The sequence below is a fragment of the Thamnophis sirtalis genome, unplaced genomic scaffold (genome assembly GCF_051295495.1).
Source record: "Thamnophis sirtalis isolate CommonGarterSnake01/CBP01778 unplaced genomic scaffold, rThaSir2_p1.2 scaffold_1, whole genome shotgun sequence".
Lineage (NCBI taxonomy): Eukaryota > Metazoa > Chordata > Lepidosauria > Squamata > Natricidae > Thamnophis > Thamnophis sirtalis.
This window is the reverse complement of record NW_028261381.1, coordinates 175057917-175076036: the sequence shown is the minus strand read 5'-3', so window position 1 is coordinate 175076036 and position 18120 is coordinate 175057917. Positions and strand designations below refer to the sequence as shown.

Sequence of the window (18120 nt, the reverse complement as noted above, 5' to 3'; positions counted from 1 at the left end):
CTTTCTCTGACTTTGCAAACTGCTTAGGGCTGTAAAACACTCTGGAGAGGTATATTATGTCTAAGTGCTATTGCTATCATCTATCTATCCATCCATCCATCCATCCATCCATCCATCTATCTATCATCTAGCTATCATCTATCTATCTAGCTATCTATCTATCTAGCTATCATCTAGCTATCTATCATCTAGCTATCTATCATCTAGCTATCTAGCTATATCTATCTATCTATCTATCTATCTATCTATCTATCTATCTATCTATCTATCATCTAGCTATCTATCATCTAGCTATCTATCTATCATCTATCATCTATTTATCCATTTATCTAGCTATCTATCTATCATCTAGCTATCTATCATCTAGCTATCTATCATCTAGCTATCTATCATCTATCATCTATCTATCCATTTATCTAGCTAGCTAGCTAGCTATCTATCATCTAGCTATCTATCATCTAGCTATCTATCATCTAGCTATCTATCTATCATCTATCATCTATCTATCCATTTATCTAGCTAGCTATCTATCATCTAGCTATCTATCATCTAGCTATCTATCATCTAGCTATCTATCATCTATCTATCCATTTATCTAGCTAGCTATCATCTAGCTATCTATCATCTAGCTATCTATCATCTAGCTATCTATCATCTAGCTATCTATCATCTAGCTATCTATCATTATCATCTATCTATCCATTTATCTATCTATCTATCTATCTATCTATCTATCTATCTATCTATCTATCTATCTATCTATCTATCTATCCATCCATCCATCCATCCATCCATCCATCCATCCATCCATCTTCTTTCTATCTTTCTACCTATCTTTCATCTATCTTCCATCTATCTGATCTTCTACCTACCTATCTATCTATCATCTACAGTATCTACCTATTTTCTACCTACTGTATTTTTCAAAGTATAAGACGCACCTTTTTTCCTCAAAAAAAGGCTGAAAGTCTTATACACCGAATACAGCATTTTTTGCCTCCCAAAGCCCCGTCCCTTCACCAAAATGGCCGTGCATACCCTTATGAAGGCTTTCAGAGTGCTCCTGGGGGCTGGGGAGGGCAGAAATGAGCATAAAACGGCCCGTTTTTTGCCCACCCCCCCGCAGCACTCTATAAGCCTCCATAAGCCTATGTATGCCTGTTTTCACGAAAAATGGGCCGTTTTTTGCTCGTTTTTGCCCCTTCAAGAGCACTCTGCAAGCCTCCCAAAGGCTATTCATGCCTTTAAAAAAAACGGGCCCATTTTCATGAAAAATGGACCATTTTGGGGAGATGTGCAGAGTGCAAAAACTTTTTTTTCCTTTTGGAAAGCTCTTTAACTGATTGATGAGAATTACATTGATCAGGTGTACTCTGGTGCATCTTATACTCCGAAAAATACAGTATCTATCTATCTATCTATCTATCTATCTATCTATCTATCTATCTATCTATCTATCTATCTATTCTAGGAGTTGAAGTCCACAAGTCTTAAAGTTGCCAAGTTTGGAGACCCCTGACTTAAGGGACCAGTCATAAGTTGAGGACTCTCCTTTCTGCTTTTAACCCTCTTCTCTTCTCTCTGAAGGACAGACGCAGTTGAGAAGGCTTCCATGCTGAGGACGAAAGCCATGCGGGAGAAGGAGGAGCAGCGGGAGCTGAAACGATACAACTACACCCTCCTACGCATTCGCTTCCCTGATGGTTACATCCTGCAAGGTAAAGGGGGTGGGTGGGCCTGGCGGTTGGCCGTGCAGCAAGGTAGTCCTTGACTTAGGAGCACAATTGAGCCAGTGAATTTTGCCATTTTACAACCTTCCTTGTCATAGTTGTTAAGTGAATCGCTGCAGTTGTTAAGTTGGTAATATGGTTAAGTGAGTCCAGCTTTTCCCCCATTGACTTGGCTTATCCAAAAGGCACAAAATGGGATCACGTGACCATCATAAATGTGAATCAGGGGCCAAGGGTTTTGATCACGTGATATATGGAACGTATATGTATGGAAAATAGATTGTTGAAGTTCCCAGAAGATGACCTAATTAATTTATGAGCCTCGAGACAAAGTTCAAAAGAAATCCATTCATTAATTAGGATCAACATTCTGGCCTGTACTCCTGCGGAGCCAAAACTGATTTACACTTAATGGCGTCTGAACTTTACCCCTGTGTCCCCTCCCATTTGCCTTGGTCATAACTCACATTCACCAACAAGATGCTACGGCAGGTTACAGACATGCCAGTTACAAAAATATGAGACCTGACTCTAGGCAAAGGTATGCATGGAATTCTCCCTTCTCTAGGCCACTTGATGGTAGTCATGGCAACACTTTACAAGTTGACACAGATCCTAAGTGATTTTTTTCCAGTGCTGTTGTATCTTTGAACGGTCACTAAATGAATGGTTGTAAGAGGACTACCAATAAAATAAAATATAAATGTAGTCCTCAACTTACAACCGCAATTGAGTCCAAAACGTCTGTTGCTAAATGAGACAGTTGTTAAGTGCCCCATTTTACGACCTTCCTTGCCACGGTTGTTAAGTGACTCGCTGCCGTTGTTAAGTGAGTAACACGGTTGTGAAATGAATCCAGCTTCTATGTCGACTCGGGTCGCAAAATATGACCCCGGGGACAGTGCGACTGTCACAAATGGGTGTCAGTTGCCAAGCCTTGTTGATCCGGGGATGTAGCAATAGTCGTAAGTGTGAAATACAGTTGTAAGCCTCTCTTTTTCCCCCCCATTGCTGTTATAACTTCCAATGGTCATCAAATGAATAGTTGTAAGTCAAGTATTGCCTGCAGTGAGCGAAGGCTTAACGCCCGCAGTCAGATGTTCGATCCACCCAGCCTGGGAGCACCTAAGGAATTCTGGGAGTTGAAGTCCACAAGTCTTTAAAGCTGCCAGGTTTGGAGGCGCCAATCCTGAAGAGCCACCGCTGGTCTCTAACAGCCTCGTCCCATGATGGTGAACCTATGGCACGAGCGCCAGAGGTGGCATACAGAGCGGTCTCTCTGGGCATCTACGCCGTTGCCAGCTGCTCCTCTGGTTTCCAGTACGCACATGCACACCGTCCAGCTGGTCTCCACACGCACCGGAAAACCCAAAGACCAGCTGGCCGGAATGGGCATGCCTGTTTTTTTTTTGGTTGGTTTTCAGGCCATTTTTGGCCCTCAAACACTCGAAAAACGGCTTGGAAAACAGCCGAAAAACAGGCCATTTTTCGGGAACAGCCCCCAAAACAGCCAAAATTGCCCCAAAACAGGTATACACGTGCCGGCCAGCTGGTCTTCGCCATGGTGCCGAAACGTTTCCCCATCACTGGTCTAGTCTCTATTTACAAGTGATCCTCGACTTACCACTGTAATTTAAGTCAGAATGACTGTTTTTTTTTAATTGAAAATTTTAAAAAAAAGCTTTTACAAATATTTACCTCCCCTCCCCACCCGAACCCACCCACCCACCCCGATTTCCAGAACAAATACAGGGTATAAATCTTTAACAAGCATATTCTAAAATAAACTTTAAAGAAAGTTAGTATCATCTTTCATTTGAGCTTTAACTCCTCTTTTGTTAGGCTAACTCTAAACAGATTATATCATTCCTTATTTCTTCAGTCATAAACTATCTGGAATTTCTTAGTCCCATATTTATTTTGAGTATAGTCAATCCATCTTCTCCACTCCAGTTTATATCTCTCATCGGAGTGGTCCTTAAGATGTGCTGCTATTTTAGCCATCTCTGCTAAGTTTGTTACTTTTAATGTCCATTCTTGAATAGTAGGCAAATCTTCCTTCTTCCAGTATTGTGCCACCAGCAGTCTTGCTGCCGTTATTAAGTACAAAATCAAGTTAGTCTCTATAACAGTACAATCAGTAGTTATACCTAACAAGAATAACGGAGGAGTAAACTTTATCCTCTTTTTAAAAATATTTTGCATAATCCACCATATTTTTATCCAGAATGCTTTAACCTTTTTACAAGTCCACCATATATGGTAATATGTAACATCAACACAATCACATCTCCAGCATTTAGGTTGTAAATTTGGATATATGACTGTTGTTAAAGTCATGGCAATTATTAAGCAACTTGTCACGGGACTGTGCCTAATTTTCTGAGGGTTTCTTCCCCCTTCCCCCCCCCCCATTCCCAGGGCATCATTAACGGATGCTGCGGCCGTTCAGTGAACACCGCCATCATGGCTCCTCTCTGCGCTACAAGAGGCAGCTGAAAATTCATATTTTTCCCCCTTTCCTCCTGTTCCCGCAGGGACCTTCTACGCCCGGGAGCCCGTTTCAGCCCTGTTCCACTTTGTGCGGGAGACTCTGCAGAATGACTGGCTGCCGTTCGAGCTGCTGGCCCCCGGGGGGCACAAACTGATTGATGAGAACTTGGCGCTCAACGAAAGCGGGCTGGTAAGGATCCGATTCCTTTAGAGCAGGGGTCAGCAATCTGCAGCTCTGGAGCCGCATGTGGCTCTTTCATCCCTCTGCTGCGGCTCCCTGTTGCCGGTGAGCTCCACAATTTGATAGGGCTTTTGGTTAGGACAGGTAGAGGAAAAAGGGCGCCATGCTAGGAGGAGATTCTATGGTGGGGGAACTGGACTTCCAGTCAGCAGAGTAAAAAAAGACGCCGTGCTAGGAGAAGACTGTGGTGGGGGAACCGGACTTCTGGTCAGCAAAGGAAAAAAGACGCCGTGCTAGGAGGAGACTCTATGATGGGGGAACTGGAGTTCTGGTCAGCAGAATAAAAAAGACGCCATGCTAGGAGAAGACTCTGTGGTAGGGGAACCGGACTTCTGGTCAGCAGAGGAAAAAAGACGCTGTGCTAGGAGGAGACTCTATGATGGGGGAACTGGACTTCTGGTCAGCAGAATAAAAAAGACGCCGTGCTAGGAGAAGACTCTGTGGTAGGGGAACTGGACTTCTGGTCAGCAGAGGAAAAAAGACACCATGCTAGGAGGAGACTCTATGGTGGTGGTGGGGGGTCCAGACTTCCGGTTGGCTCCAGAATTGAAACTGGGGCTTCCGGTTAGGACCTTTGTGGCTCATTGAGTGTTAAGGTTGCCGACCTCTGCTTTAGAGAGGAGAGTAGTAGTAACACTTCAGTTTTGCTTGAAGTTCTGAGAATTTATTGAACACGGCGGCTGCCATCTCCCTCTCAAGTTGGGGCTGTTTACCTTGCAGGCAGTCCTCAACTTACAACTGTTCCTTTTAGTGACCCAAAGCTCTCCCTTGTTCTTTCATTGAGAAGTTGGAGCTGTGTTTTCTCAGGATGATTTCTGCCCCATGTTCCTTCACTGTTGAACACAGGTGTAAATAGGTGTATAGGTATCCTGACCTAGGCTTCCTGAGACAGTAAAAAGCACACGCTTAGTCCCAAAAACCCTCTCTTTATTTCAACGGCTGTGAATTATGTTCATTCACAGCCTGTAATGAGTCACAAATAGTTTGTAAAGAGTCCGACAGAAGTCTGCCGAAGTTTTTCAGGGTAAGGCTGATAAGCACCCACCTTTATCTCCCTTGAAACACTGCCAAAGATCTAATTGGCAATTAGCTTGCAAGGCCACATGGAGCACAGAGTCAAAACGAAGCTTCAGAATTTAAACCGACCAGCATTTTGTGACCTTTCTTGCCACAGTCGTAAGTTGAGGATTTACCTGCATCTGCATTGGTTCTATGCTGGTGCTAACTATGTCCCTTCACTGTTGAACGCAGGCGTTGGTAGGTGTGTAGGTAATCCTACGACCACAAGGAAGCCCAAAATGTCCATGGCTAAGCAAAACATTGAGGTTTGCTCCATTTTATGACCTTTCTTGCCACAGTCGTAAGTCAAGGATTACTTATATCTTCATCGGTTCAGTGCTGGTGTCTTGAAAACCCTTGCTAAATTTTCTTTTTTCCCCTCTCCCTTTCTTTCTCCTTCCTTTCCTTCCTCCTTCCTAACCCTTGCTTTCTTCCTTCTTCCTCCCCACTTTTATTCATTTTTTTTCTTTCTCCTTCCTTCTTTCCTCCCTCCCTCCTTCCTTCGCTCGCTCTCTTCCTATTTTTTCTTCATTTTCCTTCCTTCCTTTTTTTTCTTTTTCTTTCTGTCTTTTCTCCTCCTCCTCCCCCTCTTCTTTTCTTCTTCCTCTTCCTCCTCCCAGGTGCCCTCGGCGCTTCTGACCTTCATTTGGGACGCCGAGGTCATGGAGGACATCCGAGCCTCCCGGAGCGAGCACATGGGAAGCGTGCTGAAGCCCGACCTGCTGCTCACGGTGCAGATGCTCTGAAAATAAAGGCGCGATGGGGTTGGATCCGGTTCCGTCCTGTGTGGTCCCCGACTCTTCCGAAGCCAGCCTCTTGACTTTTCCCTGCTTCCTGCCCACTAGAGCCACAGACGTGACTTTTTTCCAGCTGGCAAGAGGGGCAAGCTGCCAGCAGAGCATCTCAATTCAGCTTCCCCCAGCCCCCACCCCTTGAGCTTGGCACGTGGAGCTGTCAATCATGGGAGGATATTTTTCCAAGCGTTGCTTCTTCTATTTTTTTTGTTTTAAGTTTCATCAGTCCCTGTTTTTACTGATCTTTTTCTCGCTTTGAAGCACCTTTGGGGTGGGAAAAGATCAACGCCGCGGGAAGAGGTCTGCCAAAAACAGATTTCCCCGGTTCCTTCCGGCCACTGTTGCTTCAACGAACACTTTGTTCCCCGGGGGATACACGGCCTGCAGGAGGTCCCGAATCACGTCGAATTGTTTATTATTATTATTATTTTAGGTCATAGATAAGTTAAGCTTTATGGGGAGATGAAGGAGCGTACGCATATACACTACTGTAGCCGCTGGCCGTGTGGCTGCTGCTGTTAAGTTGTAGGTTATGGGAAAGACTTCTGAAGAATCCGATCCCATGTTTATTTTATTTTATTTTGGGGAAGGAATTGTTGCAAGAAATGCACCTTTATAAAAATGCCATATTTGGGGGGATGGGATGCCTCAGGGGGTGTGAGACGATCCCTCCTCCTCCTCGGGGCAGTGTATCTGTTTTGAATCTCTCTGTCCCGCTTTCGTGGACTTGCTAAGTTTCTGCCTGCCTCCTCTGTTCGTTTTTCGGGAGGAACGAGAAATGCTGCTTTACATTTTTTTGCTTGATGTTGCTGGGGAGGGCAGGGCAAGCAAGATAAAAACGTGGAGCCACAGAGCCCCCACCCCATTTTTGCAGTCGGGGGTTAACCGTTTTTGGTTTTGGAGGTGTCTCCGCTCTCAACGGAGGCGACAGCGGGGAGCTAAAATGCCACTGTTAACAATGTACAAAAGATACGCTTCAAAAGGTATTCCCCCCCCTCTTATCATCCCATGTTTTGTGGAATCTCTTTAAATTGGAAGCAGGAGTTTGAAAACCCACTGAAATGTCACTTTTCTTTCCACCTCCCCACCCCTCCTAAAACAAAATTCCGTATTTTTATTTTTCTTCCAGGAAGGCTCTGGATTTAAGTGATGTATTCCCCCCCCCCAAAAGCAGATTCATAACCAAAGTGTGAGGTATAAAAACTGTACCATGAATCCTGTTTTGATTATGTTTAAAAGAAAGGCAGCTGTTTAAAATGTTTGCTTGGTTCTGTGTTTGGGGAGGGGTGATTAATTATCTAATGGCCGTAGGGACTAGCCCCTAGGAGGTGGATCAGATACTGCATGGGCCAAAAAAGTTGCAGAAACACACACACACACACTCCTGGAATAGAGACTTCTTTTAATAGCATAGGGCTGGTACGTCTGGTGTGCCGGAAGTCTTAATGATTGGCCCTTTCTGAGTCCCCTTCGGGGAAAAGGGCAGCATAGAAATTTAATAAATCTAATCTAAATCTAATCTAGCAGCATCTTTACAAGGTAGTTCTTGATCTGAATTCCTGGAGCGGCCTAAATCATAAGCTGGATCAGCAGGGCTGGCTGGGGAATTCTGGGAGTTGAAGTCCACAGGTCTGCAAAGTTGTCAAAATTGGGAAACATTGGCTAAAGTTCTCTTGTCTTGAAATCTCAATCTAGTACATTGCTGGGTGGGGAATTCTGGGATCTGAAGTTCACAATTCTTCAAGGGGCCAAGTTCAAAAAGCTGGATGAATTAAGGCTGCAAAACATGTAAGAGCAGGGGTGTCAATCACAAGGCCTGCGGGCTGATCCCGGCCCATGATGTGGTTGGATCCAGCCTGCAGGGCTATCCCGGAAAATTTAAGGGGCCGCCTTGCATCACTTCGACCCGGTCTACCCAATGCAAAGAGGAAACATGCCAGCTGTTTGGGGAGTGGCATCAAGCTGGCCATGGCCTCCCAGTGGGCCATGCCCAGTGAGGGGCATCAGGCTGTCCATACCTACTCAGCCAGCCACGCCCAGCTGTCCTCCCCTGAGGTCAACCACAGCCCTGATGCAGCCCTCAATGAAATTGAGTTTGACACCCCTGATATAGAGCTTCCTGAACAAAACTTAAGGAAACCTTGTCAGTGAATTACACCACTTTGCTCCCTTGATGGGAGGGAGGGATGCAGTGGAAGGTGCTTGTGGAGAAGCCCAGAAGGAACAGGATTGGGGCTTTTAGAGGGGACATAAAGAACATGGGGGGGGGGCAGTGGGACGTTTGCAGAACACACAGCAACCGTGAAGGAGAAAACAAACCTATAAGGTTCGCTTGGAAAGGCGAGCGAGAACTCAGAAAAAAAAGTGAAATGCAGAGATCTCTTGTCAACAGAAGGGAATATTTGTAGCTCGGAGTTGAACTGTGAGGTCCTTGGTGCTCTCCTGCCGACATTTCGTGATCCAACTAGGCAATATCCTCAGTGCTAGGGGGGTGGAGGAAAAGGGAAGGAGGAGGAGGGCTGGGTCCTTGGTGCTCACTGAGCTTGGTTGATTTCTTGCAAACATTTCATTACCTAACTGGGTAACGTCATCAGTGCTAGAAGGGTTTGCTCTCTGTTTATATACAGCCGCTGGCATGACCAACTCAGACCAACAAACTTAACAATACACACTGCAGCGTAATGAAGGAACCACCAAGAACGCTCCCACCAACACTGACAGGACCAGCAACCTGTTTATAAACAGTGAGCAAACCCCACACACCCTTGAAGGACTGATGATGTTACCTAGTTGGGTCAGGAAACATCAAGAAAACAGCCAGCAGCAAGCACAGAGACACCTCTCTCTTAGATTTTGTGTGAGCAGCGATAATAAAACCTAATTAAACGCTTTCAAATCCAGGTGGAAAAATAAATCGCAGCACCACCTTACAGAGCCCCTCAAAAATTCAATAATGCTTTTATTAGAAGAGATTATATGCCCTGTGTTTTGTTCACCTACACCCACCCACCCCACTTCCCCCTCTAAAAAATAATGTCTTGAGCTTCCACCAGAGTTTGGAGCCGAACAAAGTGCTGTCTTCTCTTTACAAGGAACACAGTATGTTCAAGTATCTCGTACAAAAAAAGATACACAAGGGGGTTTTACAATAAGCTAAGAGAATTCTACATACGTACAAAAGAGGTGGGTGGGGGGAAGAATAGGGATGTGTATATCAAAAGGCGTTAGGGAAGTTGCTGGCGGCAGCGGCAGCTGCTTCTGCGGTCCTCTGTTCGGATGCTGCAAAGACACAACAGTTTCACTTTTAAAAAAAAAACGGCTCCCCATTTCTGTAAGACAGAATATTGAAAGCAGTTTCTGAAAAGGTGAAGGACAGTTGCAACCGAGGTGAAAAAGTTCCATCTTTTGAACGTAACTGAAACTAAACTTTTATTTCCAATTTTCTGTACTGCCTTGAGTGACTCTGGATTCCTGGTGACCGACTGGACTAACCAGTATCCAGACTTCTTGCCAGATTTGAGCAAGTCGTTTTGCCCTTGCCTGCTTTATGGGGCTGAGAGAGAGGGACTGGCCAAGGACAGCTGATTGGCTTCATCCTCTGTGCTTTCGACCACCACACGAAACTGACATTGCTGGTTTAATACAAGTTACTGTTCTGGGACCGGCACAGGGTCTCAACTAGTTTGGGTTAGAGGTCTTTCTCAACTTAGTTGGGTCTGATGAAATTCCCTACATGCAACACTGGTGTTTAAATCAGCTTCGTTTCCCTCCCTCTGGCTGTGGGACTTTGAACAAGCAAGGATTTACCGGAATTAGCCAGCTTGGCTTGGCTTGGCTGAACGTCTATGATGATGCATTCGTCGTCATCTTCCTCCTCGGTGTCTGCCTGAAATCCATCCATCTCTGTCATTTCCGCCTTGAACAAAAGAGAGAGGCGTGTCAAATGTTGGGTGTCAGCCAGTGGTGGGTTTCAAAAAAATTTGGAACCTCTTCTGTAGGTGTGGCCTGCTTTCCTGGTCCACTGGTGGAACCTCTTCTAACTGGTTCGGTAGATTTGATGAACCGGTTCTACCGAATAGGTGCGAACCGGGAGGAACCCACCTCTGGTGTCAGCCCTCCCTCCCAACTTGGGAAAGAAAGACTCTTGGATCCATTGTTAGGGAAAATACACTCTACTAAAGCCAAGTGGTTACAATGAAGCAAAGCCGGATCTGAATTTTTCGCACCCAAATTAAATTGTGTCTTTACAATTTACGATGTCTTTACAGCCATAATTATGGTCATAACTTTGAGAACGCTCGGTAACTACTTTGCAATCCCCATTGGTCGTACAAATAAAATAGTGAGCCAAGAGGGAAGACTCGTGCGGAAGGCCCCTGCGTGGGGTTTTCTTGTAAGAGGCGTGGCTCCTCTTAATGATCATTGCAATAAATAAGGATGGCAAAGCTGGCTCAGTCCACACAATGACTAGCTTTGCAACCTTAATTACCACAGGCTCAATTATGGTCGTAAGTCCAGGACTACCTATATCCTATGCAGAGGGGTTGCTTCCAGTTCGGCTAAACCGGTAGTGGTGATTTGACCCAGTTCGCAGAACCGGCAGCAACCCAGGCTGGCCATGCCCCCGAACCGGTTCTCCGGTCTCGTCTGCCCTTGCCGGCATGTTTCTGCTCATACACAGAACAATTTACAGTCAATTGTGCATGCGCGGAGCAATGCGCGGTGGGCACCCAACAAACTGGTACCAACCGGTACAGGAACCCACCCCTGATCCTACGTGAATTAAGATACAGCTTCTTGGATCTGAGCGTCAGCGCCACAGTCGGTAAACAAAATGTGAAGCAAAGAACCAGGGTGGCAGTTTGCTAACGGCCAGCAAGGAGGAAATTACTAACTTGGGTACAGAAGCTCGTCCTTACCTGCTCGGTCCCCGGAGGTCTCCTCATGAACTTGGTTATTGACATGCTTTGCGTTGACTTCCGTTTTGCGGAGACTGGGGGCGTCTGGGTTGCCGCCCCGCCTTGCAAGCTGCCCGCTTCTTCCTTGGCCACGGATGGAAGCTGGGTAATGTAGTTCCACTGGCAAGGCACGGGCAGGTGCTCCTGGCCAAAGTTCTTCAGGACCTCGGATTGCACGTACCAACACATCCGGTACTCGGGCCTCTTCTCGTAGACGGAGTTCTCGGAGATGATCCTCTTCAGCCTGGCCTTGGAAGGGACGACGTTCTCGCAGGCCGGAGATTGGCCTTGAGAGACCTTGGGGCTGGCCTCTCCACTGCCCAGGGGGGAGACCGGGCTGCTGGGATCCGACAGCAACGCCAAGCGGCAACATTCTTGGAACTCCTGAATGATGACTTTGCTTCCGTTCACGTTGCCATGAAGTAGCGGAAGCAGCTGGGCCAGAACTGCAAAGGGGCGAAAAGCAGAATCTTAGTTATGCCGAGGATATCCCTGGCTGCTGGAGCAATAGAAGTCACAGAAGGGACCTTTGAGGTCTTCTAGTCCATCCCCCTGCTCAAGCAGGAGATCCTATATCATTTCAGACAAGGGGCAAGCAAACAAAGGGGAAGTTAGAGTCACTTAATAACCCTGTCCTTAACAACTGCAGTGATCCACTTAACAACTGTGGCCACAAAGGATGTAAAATAGGGCAGAATTCACCTAACAATGATCTTGTTCAGCGACAGAATCTTTTGAGCTCGACAGTGGTTGAATTGTGAAACTGACTGCTACTTTAGACCTTCTCTTAGATGTCAAAAAGAAAACCACCAACGTAAGAAGCCAAAATGAATATTCCAGAAAAAAAGACCCTTGTTCTGGGCAGGAGACCCTGGTTCTTTGCTCCATCCACCCGCCACTTACTTTGTTGGTCTTTCGTTTTCTTTTTGTTGCTTTTCTCTATCAAATCTTCCTCGGCGATACCAGAATCCAGGACAGAAGCTGTAAATTGCTGGAGGATTCCCATTTCTGCCGTTATGACGGCACCGCTCTGCTCGCCTTCCCAAATGCAACCGATCTTCACCGGCTGCAAGATGCGGAATCTCTTCCCCTTGGTGATCAGCTCGTCCCACTCCTTGGCTTTCAGCTTCTGGCGGGCTTTGGTGTTTTCGGGATCGCATTCCTGGGTTAGGAGGAAGGGAGGGGTTTAGCAATAGCACTTAAGACATATACCACTTCACAGTGATTTCCAGCCCTTTCTAAGCAGTTTACAGAATCAGCCTCTTGCCCCCAACAGTCTGGGTCCTCATTTTACCCACCTCAGGAGGATGGAAGTCTGAGTCAACGCTGAGCCTGGTGAGATTCGAACTGCCAAATTGCAGGCAGCCGGCAGGCAGCAGAAGTAGCCTGCAGTACTCCGCTCTAACCACTGCACCAGCATGGTTTACTCTCCGATGGGAGATTAAAAGGCTCAGCATTACACCAGACTCATGAAACAAAAGATTAAATCGACAACTTTGCACGTTCCAAAGATTCAGCCAGCTTCATCTAAGCAGATAACTTAGAGGGATATCTATCAGTGGTGGGATTCAAAACTTTCACAACCGGTTCTGTGGGCGTGGCAGGGCCAGGATACTGTAAAATCTCCATTTCCACCCCACTCCTGGGGGAAGATTACTGCAAAATCCCCATTTCCTCCCAATCACCTGGGACTGGGGAGGCAGAGAATTGATGGAGGCAGGGCCAGTCAGAGGTGGTATTTACCGGTTCTCCGAACTACTCGAAATTTCTGCTACCGTTTCTCCAGAACTGGTTAGAACCTGCTGAATACCTCCTCTGATGTCTATGGAGATTCTCAGTCACCCAGGTCATGGTTGTCCCAAAGGTGCTTTTTTCTCAAAAAGCAACTGGACTTTTTCCTTGAAGACATTTTTTCTTCTCATCTGAGAAGCTTCTTCGGTTCTGACTGAGTGGCGGAGTTGACTGCGAGGAATATAAATCCTTCCATCCTCCCCCATTCAGTCAGTACTGAAAAAGCTTCTTGGATGAGAAGCAAAACATCTTCAAGGAAAAACCAAATCCAATTCCTTTGAAAAAGCACCTCTGAGCTTAGAGGCCAAACTCCTAATTCTTTTCTGAATTTGCAGAATACATAAACCACGTTTTCTTGTTAATAATAGGCAAGGCAATCCTTTTTTTGTCACAGGAGCAGAGCATGGAGCATGGCCTTTTCCTGGGAGGCATTGACAGACCTAATGTTAAATTATTGTCTCTCATCCAAGTACCAATCCGGTCAATCTTTCTTATTAGCATTTTTGAAATGAGCCACGGTCAGCTACACAAACGTACTATATTACAAATTCCAAAGTACTGTTGTGAAATAAGAGGCTGGAATATCTAGTTTACGAACACCAAGGAAAGTCTGTTTCGGCATTTATGTTATATTGCGGCATGGAGAATGCTGATCCAGAGTGGCCGAGGGGGTCGGATATGACTGAATGGCTGACCATGACAATTGTATTTTTATAGATTTAAAACCACAGTTAATTTAATTAAAAAAACATCAGCCCCGCCCCCGCATCCCATTTTTGTGAAAAACGGGGGTGTTTTTGTCTTCCCCCACCCCCCAGAAACATTCTGCAGGATTCAGCAGGGCTGGGGGGGAGGGAAAAATGCTCCCCGTTTTGATGAAAAGAGTCATTAAATGAACTGTTGTAAGTCGAGGGCTACCTGTAATATCAGCCCACTCCCCCACCCCCACAATAATGGTTGTGTATATATAACACACACACCCTGGGCAAAACCCCTGTCATGTATTTAATACATGTGATCCATTGAAGCTTACGATTGTGTTTTTTCCCCCCAATCTTAATTTTAGTCCTGCAGAATCAAATGTGGAAGCTAAATACATCTTCCCAAATAAGTGGGTTTTAGCTTTGAGATGCAGCCTTTTGGCAGAGATTGTCTCTGGCTATCAGTCCTGGGGGCTACAGGTAGTCCTCGACTTATGACAGTTTGTTTAGTTACCGTTCAAAGTTACAACAGCAGTGAAAAAAGTGACTTAGGACTGTTTTTCACACTTACACGATCCCCTGTGGTTATGTGATCAACATCCAGATGCTTGGGAACGGGTTCATATTTATGACGGTTGCAGTGTCCCAGGGTCACGCGATCCCCTTTTACGACTTTCTGACCAGCAAAGTCAATGGAGAAGCCGGATTCACTTAACAACCGCAAGGCTAACTTAACCACTGCAGTGATTCACTTAACAAATGTGGCAAAAAAGGTTGTAAAACGGGGCAAATCTCACCTAACAAGTTTCTCACTTAGCAATTTCCAGTCTCAACTATGGTCATAAATCAAGGACTACCAGCTGAGGTAGATCAACAGTACCGCCTTGCTCATTTTCCCAGCCTCTTAGCCTTGGAAAAATCCCCTTCCCTTTGGGGCTTACTTCAGTCACGCATTCATCCTCCGAAAGGTATCCATGGGGAACGAAGAAGCCATCGTCATCATCTTCCTCCTCTCCACCATCTTCTTCCTCATCCTGAATGACAGGGAAACAGGGAGAGATTACAAAGTGGCCTTGGAAAAGCATCTTTTTCTAATAAGAGATTAGATCAGCAGCAGATCTTCTGAAAAAGGCTGGTTGGGAAGGAAAGGGCATTCTCGGTTGTGTCAAGACGTTTGTGGGTATTTTTGTATGTTCTATACAAGATTACATACAATAATACATACATACAGTAATCTATACAAGTATGCTTTGTAGTATAAGACGCACTGGAATATAAGACGCACCAAGGTTTTGAAGAGGCAAATTTTGCACTCTGTAGACCTCGCAAAAACGGGCCCGTTCCCCCCCCCCAAAAAGGCATGAATAGCCTTTAGGAGGCTTGGAGAGTGCTCGCCCCCCCCCCCCAATGAGCAAAAAACACCCTGTTTTACATCAAAAAAATTGCAGGCATAGCCCTTAGGAGGCTTATAGAGTGCTCCTGGGGGCTGGGCAAAATTGAGCAAAAAACGGGCTGTTTTTTTGCTCATTTCTGCCCTCCCCAGCCCGCAGGAGCTCTGAAAGTCTCCTAAAAGCTATACACGCCCATTTTGGTGAAGGTGGTGGGATTTCAGGGGGCAAAAAATGCTGTATTCAATGTATAAGATGCACCCAGATTTTCAGCCTCTTTTTTGAGGGAAAAAGGTGCGTCTTAACACTCCGAAAAATGCGGTACATTATGCACAAAAATGGAAGGACATTTCGATCCCCACAATGGACAAATGGCTGCAAAAGTTGATGGAGTGAGCAGAGGTGGCAAAATTGACTGTTTTGATCAAAGAAAAAGAAAAAAACCACAACTACTTTTGTTTCTTGTTGGAAACCACGACTGGACTTTGTGCTTGAGGTGGGAGTCAAAATGAAACTTTGATTGTTGGTTTTACCGATGAGTTAGGTTTCTTGTTGTAGAAATGGCTAGTTTATACTAATATGGAAAAGTAAAAAGCCGAGGTTGGATGTTGTTATTTTTATTCTACCGCACTGAAGGGAGTCAAAAGTCAACACCTTTTTTTTTCTTTTGTCTCTACACTTTTCTTTTCCCCTTTCCCTCCCTCATTTTTCCTACTCCTTTGCTTTTGTATTTTATAATAAAAACTGTAAACATGACACTAGGGGGAAAAAAAAGAGGTTTCCGAGTATTTGCCATTTCTGAAAGAAATGCATCTCTCACATTTAGGAATGAATTTCCCCCCTTCTCTCCTCCCCACCCTCCCCTTTCAAAAGGTCTGTGACGGTCTTTGGGCATATCAGCATTCAAAGGACAGATTCCAATTATGGGGCAGCTGCAGTTGGAAAAATTCACAAATCAGAACTGGCTTGATTCACAAGGAGGAACGCCCTTGCAGTCACTCATCTATAGGGTGTTTTTCACCCCCCAGACATACGGATCTTGATGCCAGCTCAAAATTAATCATGCTGGAGGAGCTAGTTAGGTGTAGGGATTAAAACCTCTGGCTAGAAAGCAAGAGACTGTGAGTTCTAGTCATGCTTCAGACACAAAACCGACTGGACAACCCAGTCAGGTTCTGTCAGCCCTAGGAAGGAGGCAATGGCAAACCCCTTCTGAAAAACCTTGCCAAGAAAACTGTCTTCAGGCGGTCTCTGATAATTGGACACAATTTAATGTAAGGAAAAAAAACACCTTTCTGGCTATTTCTGTTAGACACTGTTCCAATCATCTTCTCTCAGAGCGTCAAGAAATCAGAGTATATGGCCAACCGTGGATGACCAATTTCTGTGCCTGATTCCAGATGTTACTGTAACATCGTCGCTGTCTTTTAACAACCCCGTAATCCCTCGCGGGATGGAGTCTGGGCAACTGAATGGATCTAGCAGAGAGTTTAATGGCCAGATGCCTTTCCTGTCGCCAACGTGGAGTTTTGTCCAACAGATAAATTCTCATTGTGCCCAGAGAAATATCCTGCCTCTACCTAGGATCAAACTCACAGCCTCCTGATTGTGAGGCAAGAGCTCCGCCACTAGGCCACCGCACCACTCCATGTTACCTGCAACCTTTCAATCACTACATAAGGGCCGAGGTGGCGCAGTGGTTAAATGCAGCACTGCAGGCTACTTCAGCTGATTGCAGTTCTGCAGTTCGGCTGTTCAAATCTCACCGGCTCAGGGTTGACTCAGCCTTCCATCCTTCCGAGGTGGGTAAAATGAGGACCCGGATTGTTGTTGAGGGTGATATGCTGACTCTGTAAACCGCTTAGAGAGGGCTGAAAGCCCTATGAAGCGGTATATAAGTCTAACTGCTACGTAGTCTTCCCAAGGGTTTTGCCATTGAAGGAGAGGCACGTTGCTCTTTCAGGGGAAAAGGCTTAGACTTACCCCTTCGCTGTGAGAGAGGGACTCCCCTGGCTCCTCCTCCTCCCACTCTTCATCACTCTCAACTTCATAGTCCAGGAGCTTCTGCAGGGGAAAGAAGCAAGAACAATGCAAACTAAGACAGCTTCCAGAAGGACTGGGCAACGGGGGTGGGGAGAGGCACTCATTTTGAACAGTATTTAATGGCAAAATAGAAACAAGAACTGAGAAGGATCCTGGAAGTGACTGAATTCCAATGTTTGAGGGGCTGCCACAAAGAAGGGGGGGGGGGTCAACTTATTTTCCAAAGCACCAAAAAGGCAGGACAAGAAACAATGGATGGAAACTCACCAAGGAGAGAAGCAACCTTGGGTTAAGGAGAATCTTTGCAAGAGTGAGGACAATTAACCAGGGGAACAGAAGTTGCCTCCAGAATTTGTGGGTGTTTCTTCACTGGAGGTTTTTAAGAAGAGAGACTGGATAGCTACTTGTCTGAAATGGTACAGGGCCGGGATGGTGAACCTGTTTGTCAGGACATGCGAGGTATGCGCGTGCTGGCCAGGGGCGTTTTTTCGTCCTCCGGAGGCTTCAGGGAAGCCTCCGGAAGGCCTCTGAAGGCTCCGGGTGACTAAAAATGGCCCTACGGACAAACCGGAAGTTTGCCCGTAGGATCGTTATTTGCCCTCCAGAGCCTTCAGGGAAGCCTCCGGAAGGCCTCTGAAGGCTCCGGAGGACTAAAAACGGCTCTACGAGAAAACCGGAAGTCCCTTCCCAAACTTCCAGTTTGCCCTTGGGCTGGTTTTTTGCGCTCTGGAGGCTTCAGGGAAACTCCTAAAGCCTCCGGAGGGCCTAGGGGGGGGGGAGGCCTTTTTTGCCCTCCCCAGATACTAAGCCTCTGAAGCCTGGAGAGGGCGAAAAAAGCATGCAAAAAATGGGGGGGGGAGCACCTGTCATGCGCACATGCATGCTGGGAGTCAAGCATTGCATTATGGGTGTGACATACCCA

At 46.0% G+C, this 18120-nt stretch overlaps 2 protein-coding genes across 2 annotated transcripts in view; one reads left to right on the top strand and one right to left on the bottom strand.

Moving 5' to 3' along the window:
- The window catches only part of UBXN6 (UBX domain protein 6), a 33701-nt gene extending 26127 nt beyond the window's left edge, over positions 1-7574 (top strand). Inside the window, exons 9-11 of the mRNA XM_087703353.1 lie at positions 1588-1718; positions 4268-4413; positions 6144-7574. Coding sequence (XP_087559479.1) covers positions 1588-1718; positions 4268-4413; positions 6144-6269 — 403 coding nt within the window. The 3' untranslated portion in view covers positions 6270-7574. The remainder of the gene's footprint in view (positions 1-1587; positions 1719-4267; positions 4414-6143) is intronic.
- A 1677-nt stretch (positions 7575-9251) lies between these two features.
- The window catches only part of CHAF1A (chromatin assembly factor 1 subunit A), a 32812-nt gene continuing 23943 nt past the window's right edge, over positions 9252-18120 (bottom strand). Inside the window, exons 10-15 of the mRNA XM_087703352.1 lie at positions 17139-17219; positions 14709-14801; positions 12179-12437; positions 11237-11721; positions 10125-10233; positions 9252-9596 (exon numbers count right to left, since the gene is read on the bottom strand). Of these exons, the coding sequence (XP_087559478.1) occupies positions 9532-9596; positions 10125-10233; positions 11237-11721; positions 12179-12437; positions 14709-14801; positions 17139-17219 (1092 nt within the window). The 3' untranslated portion in view covers positions 9252-9531. The remainder of the gene's footprint in view (positions 9597-10124; positions 10234-11236; positions 11722-12178; positions 12438-14708; positions 14802-17138; positions 17220-18120) is intronic.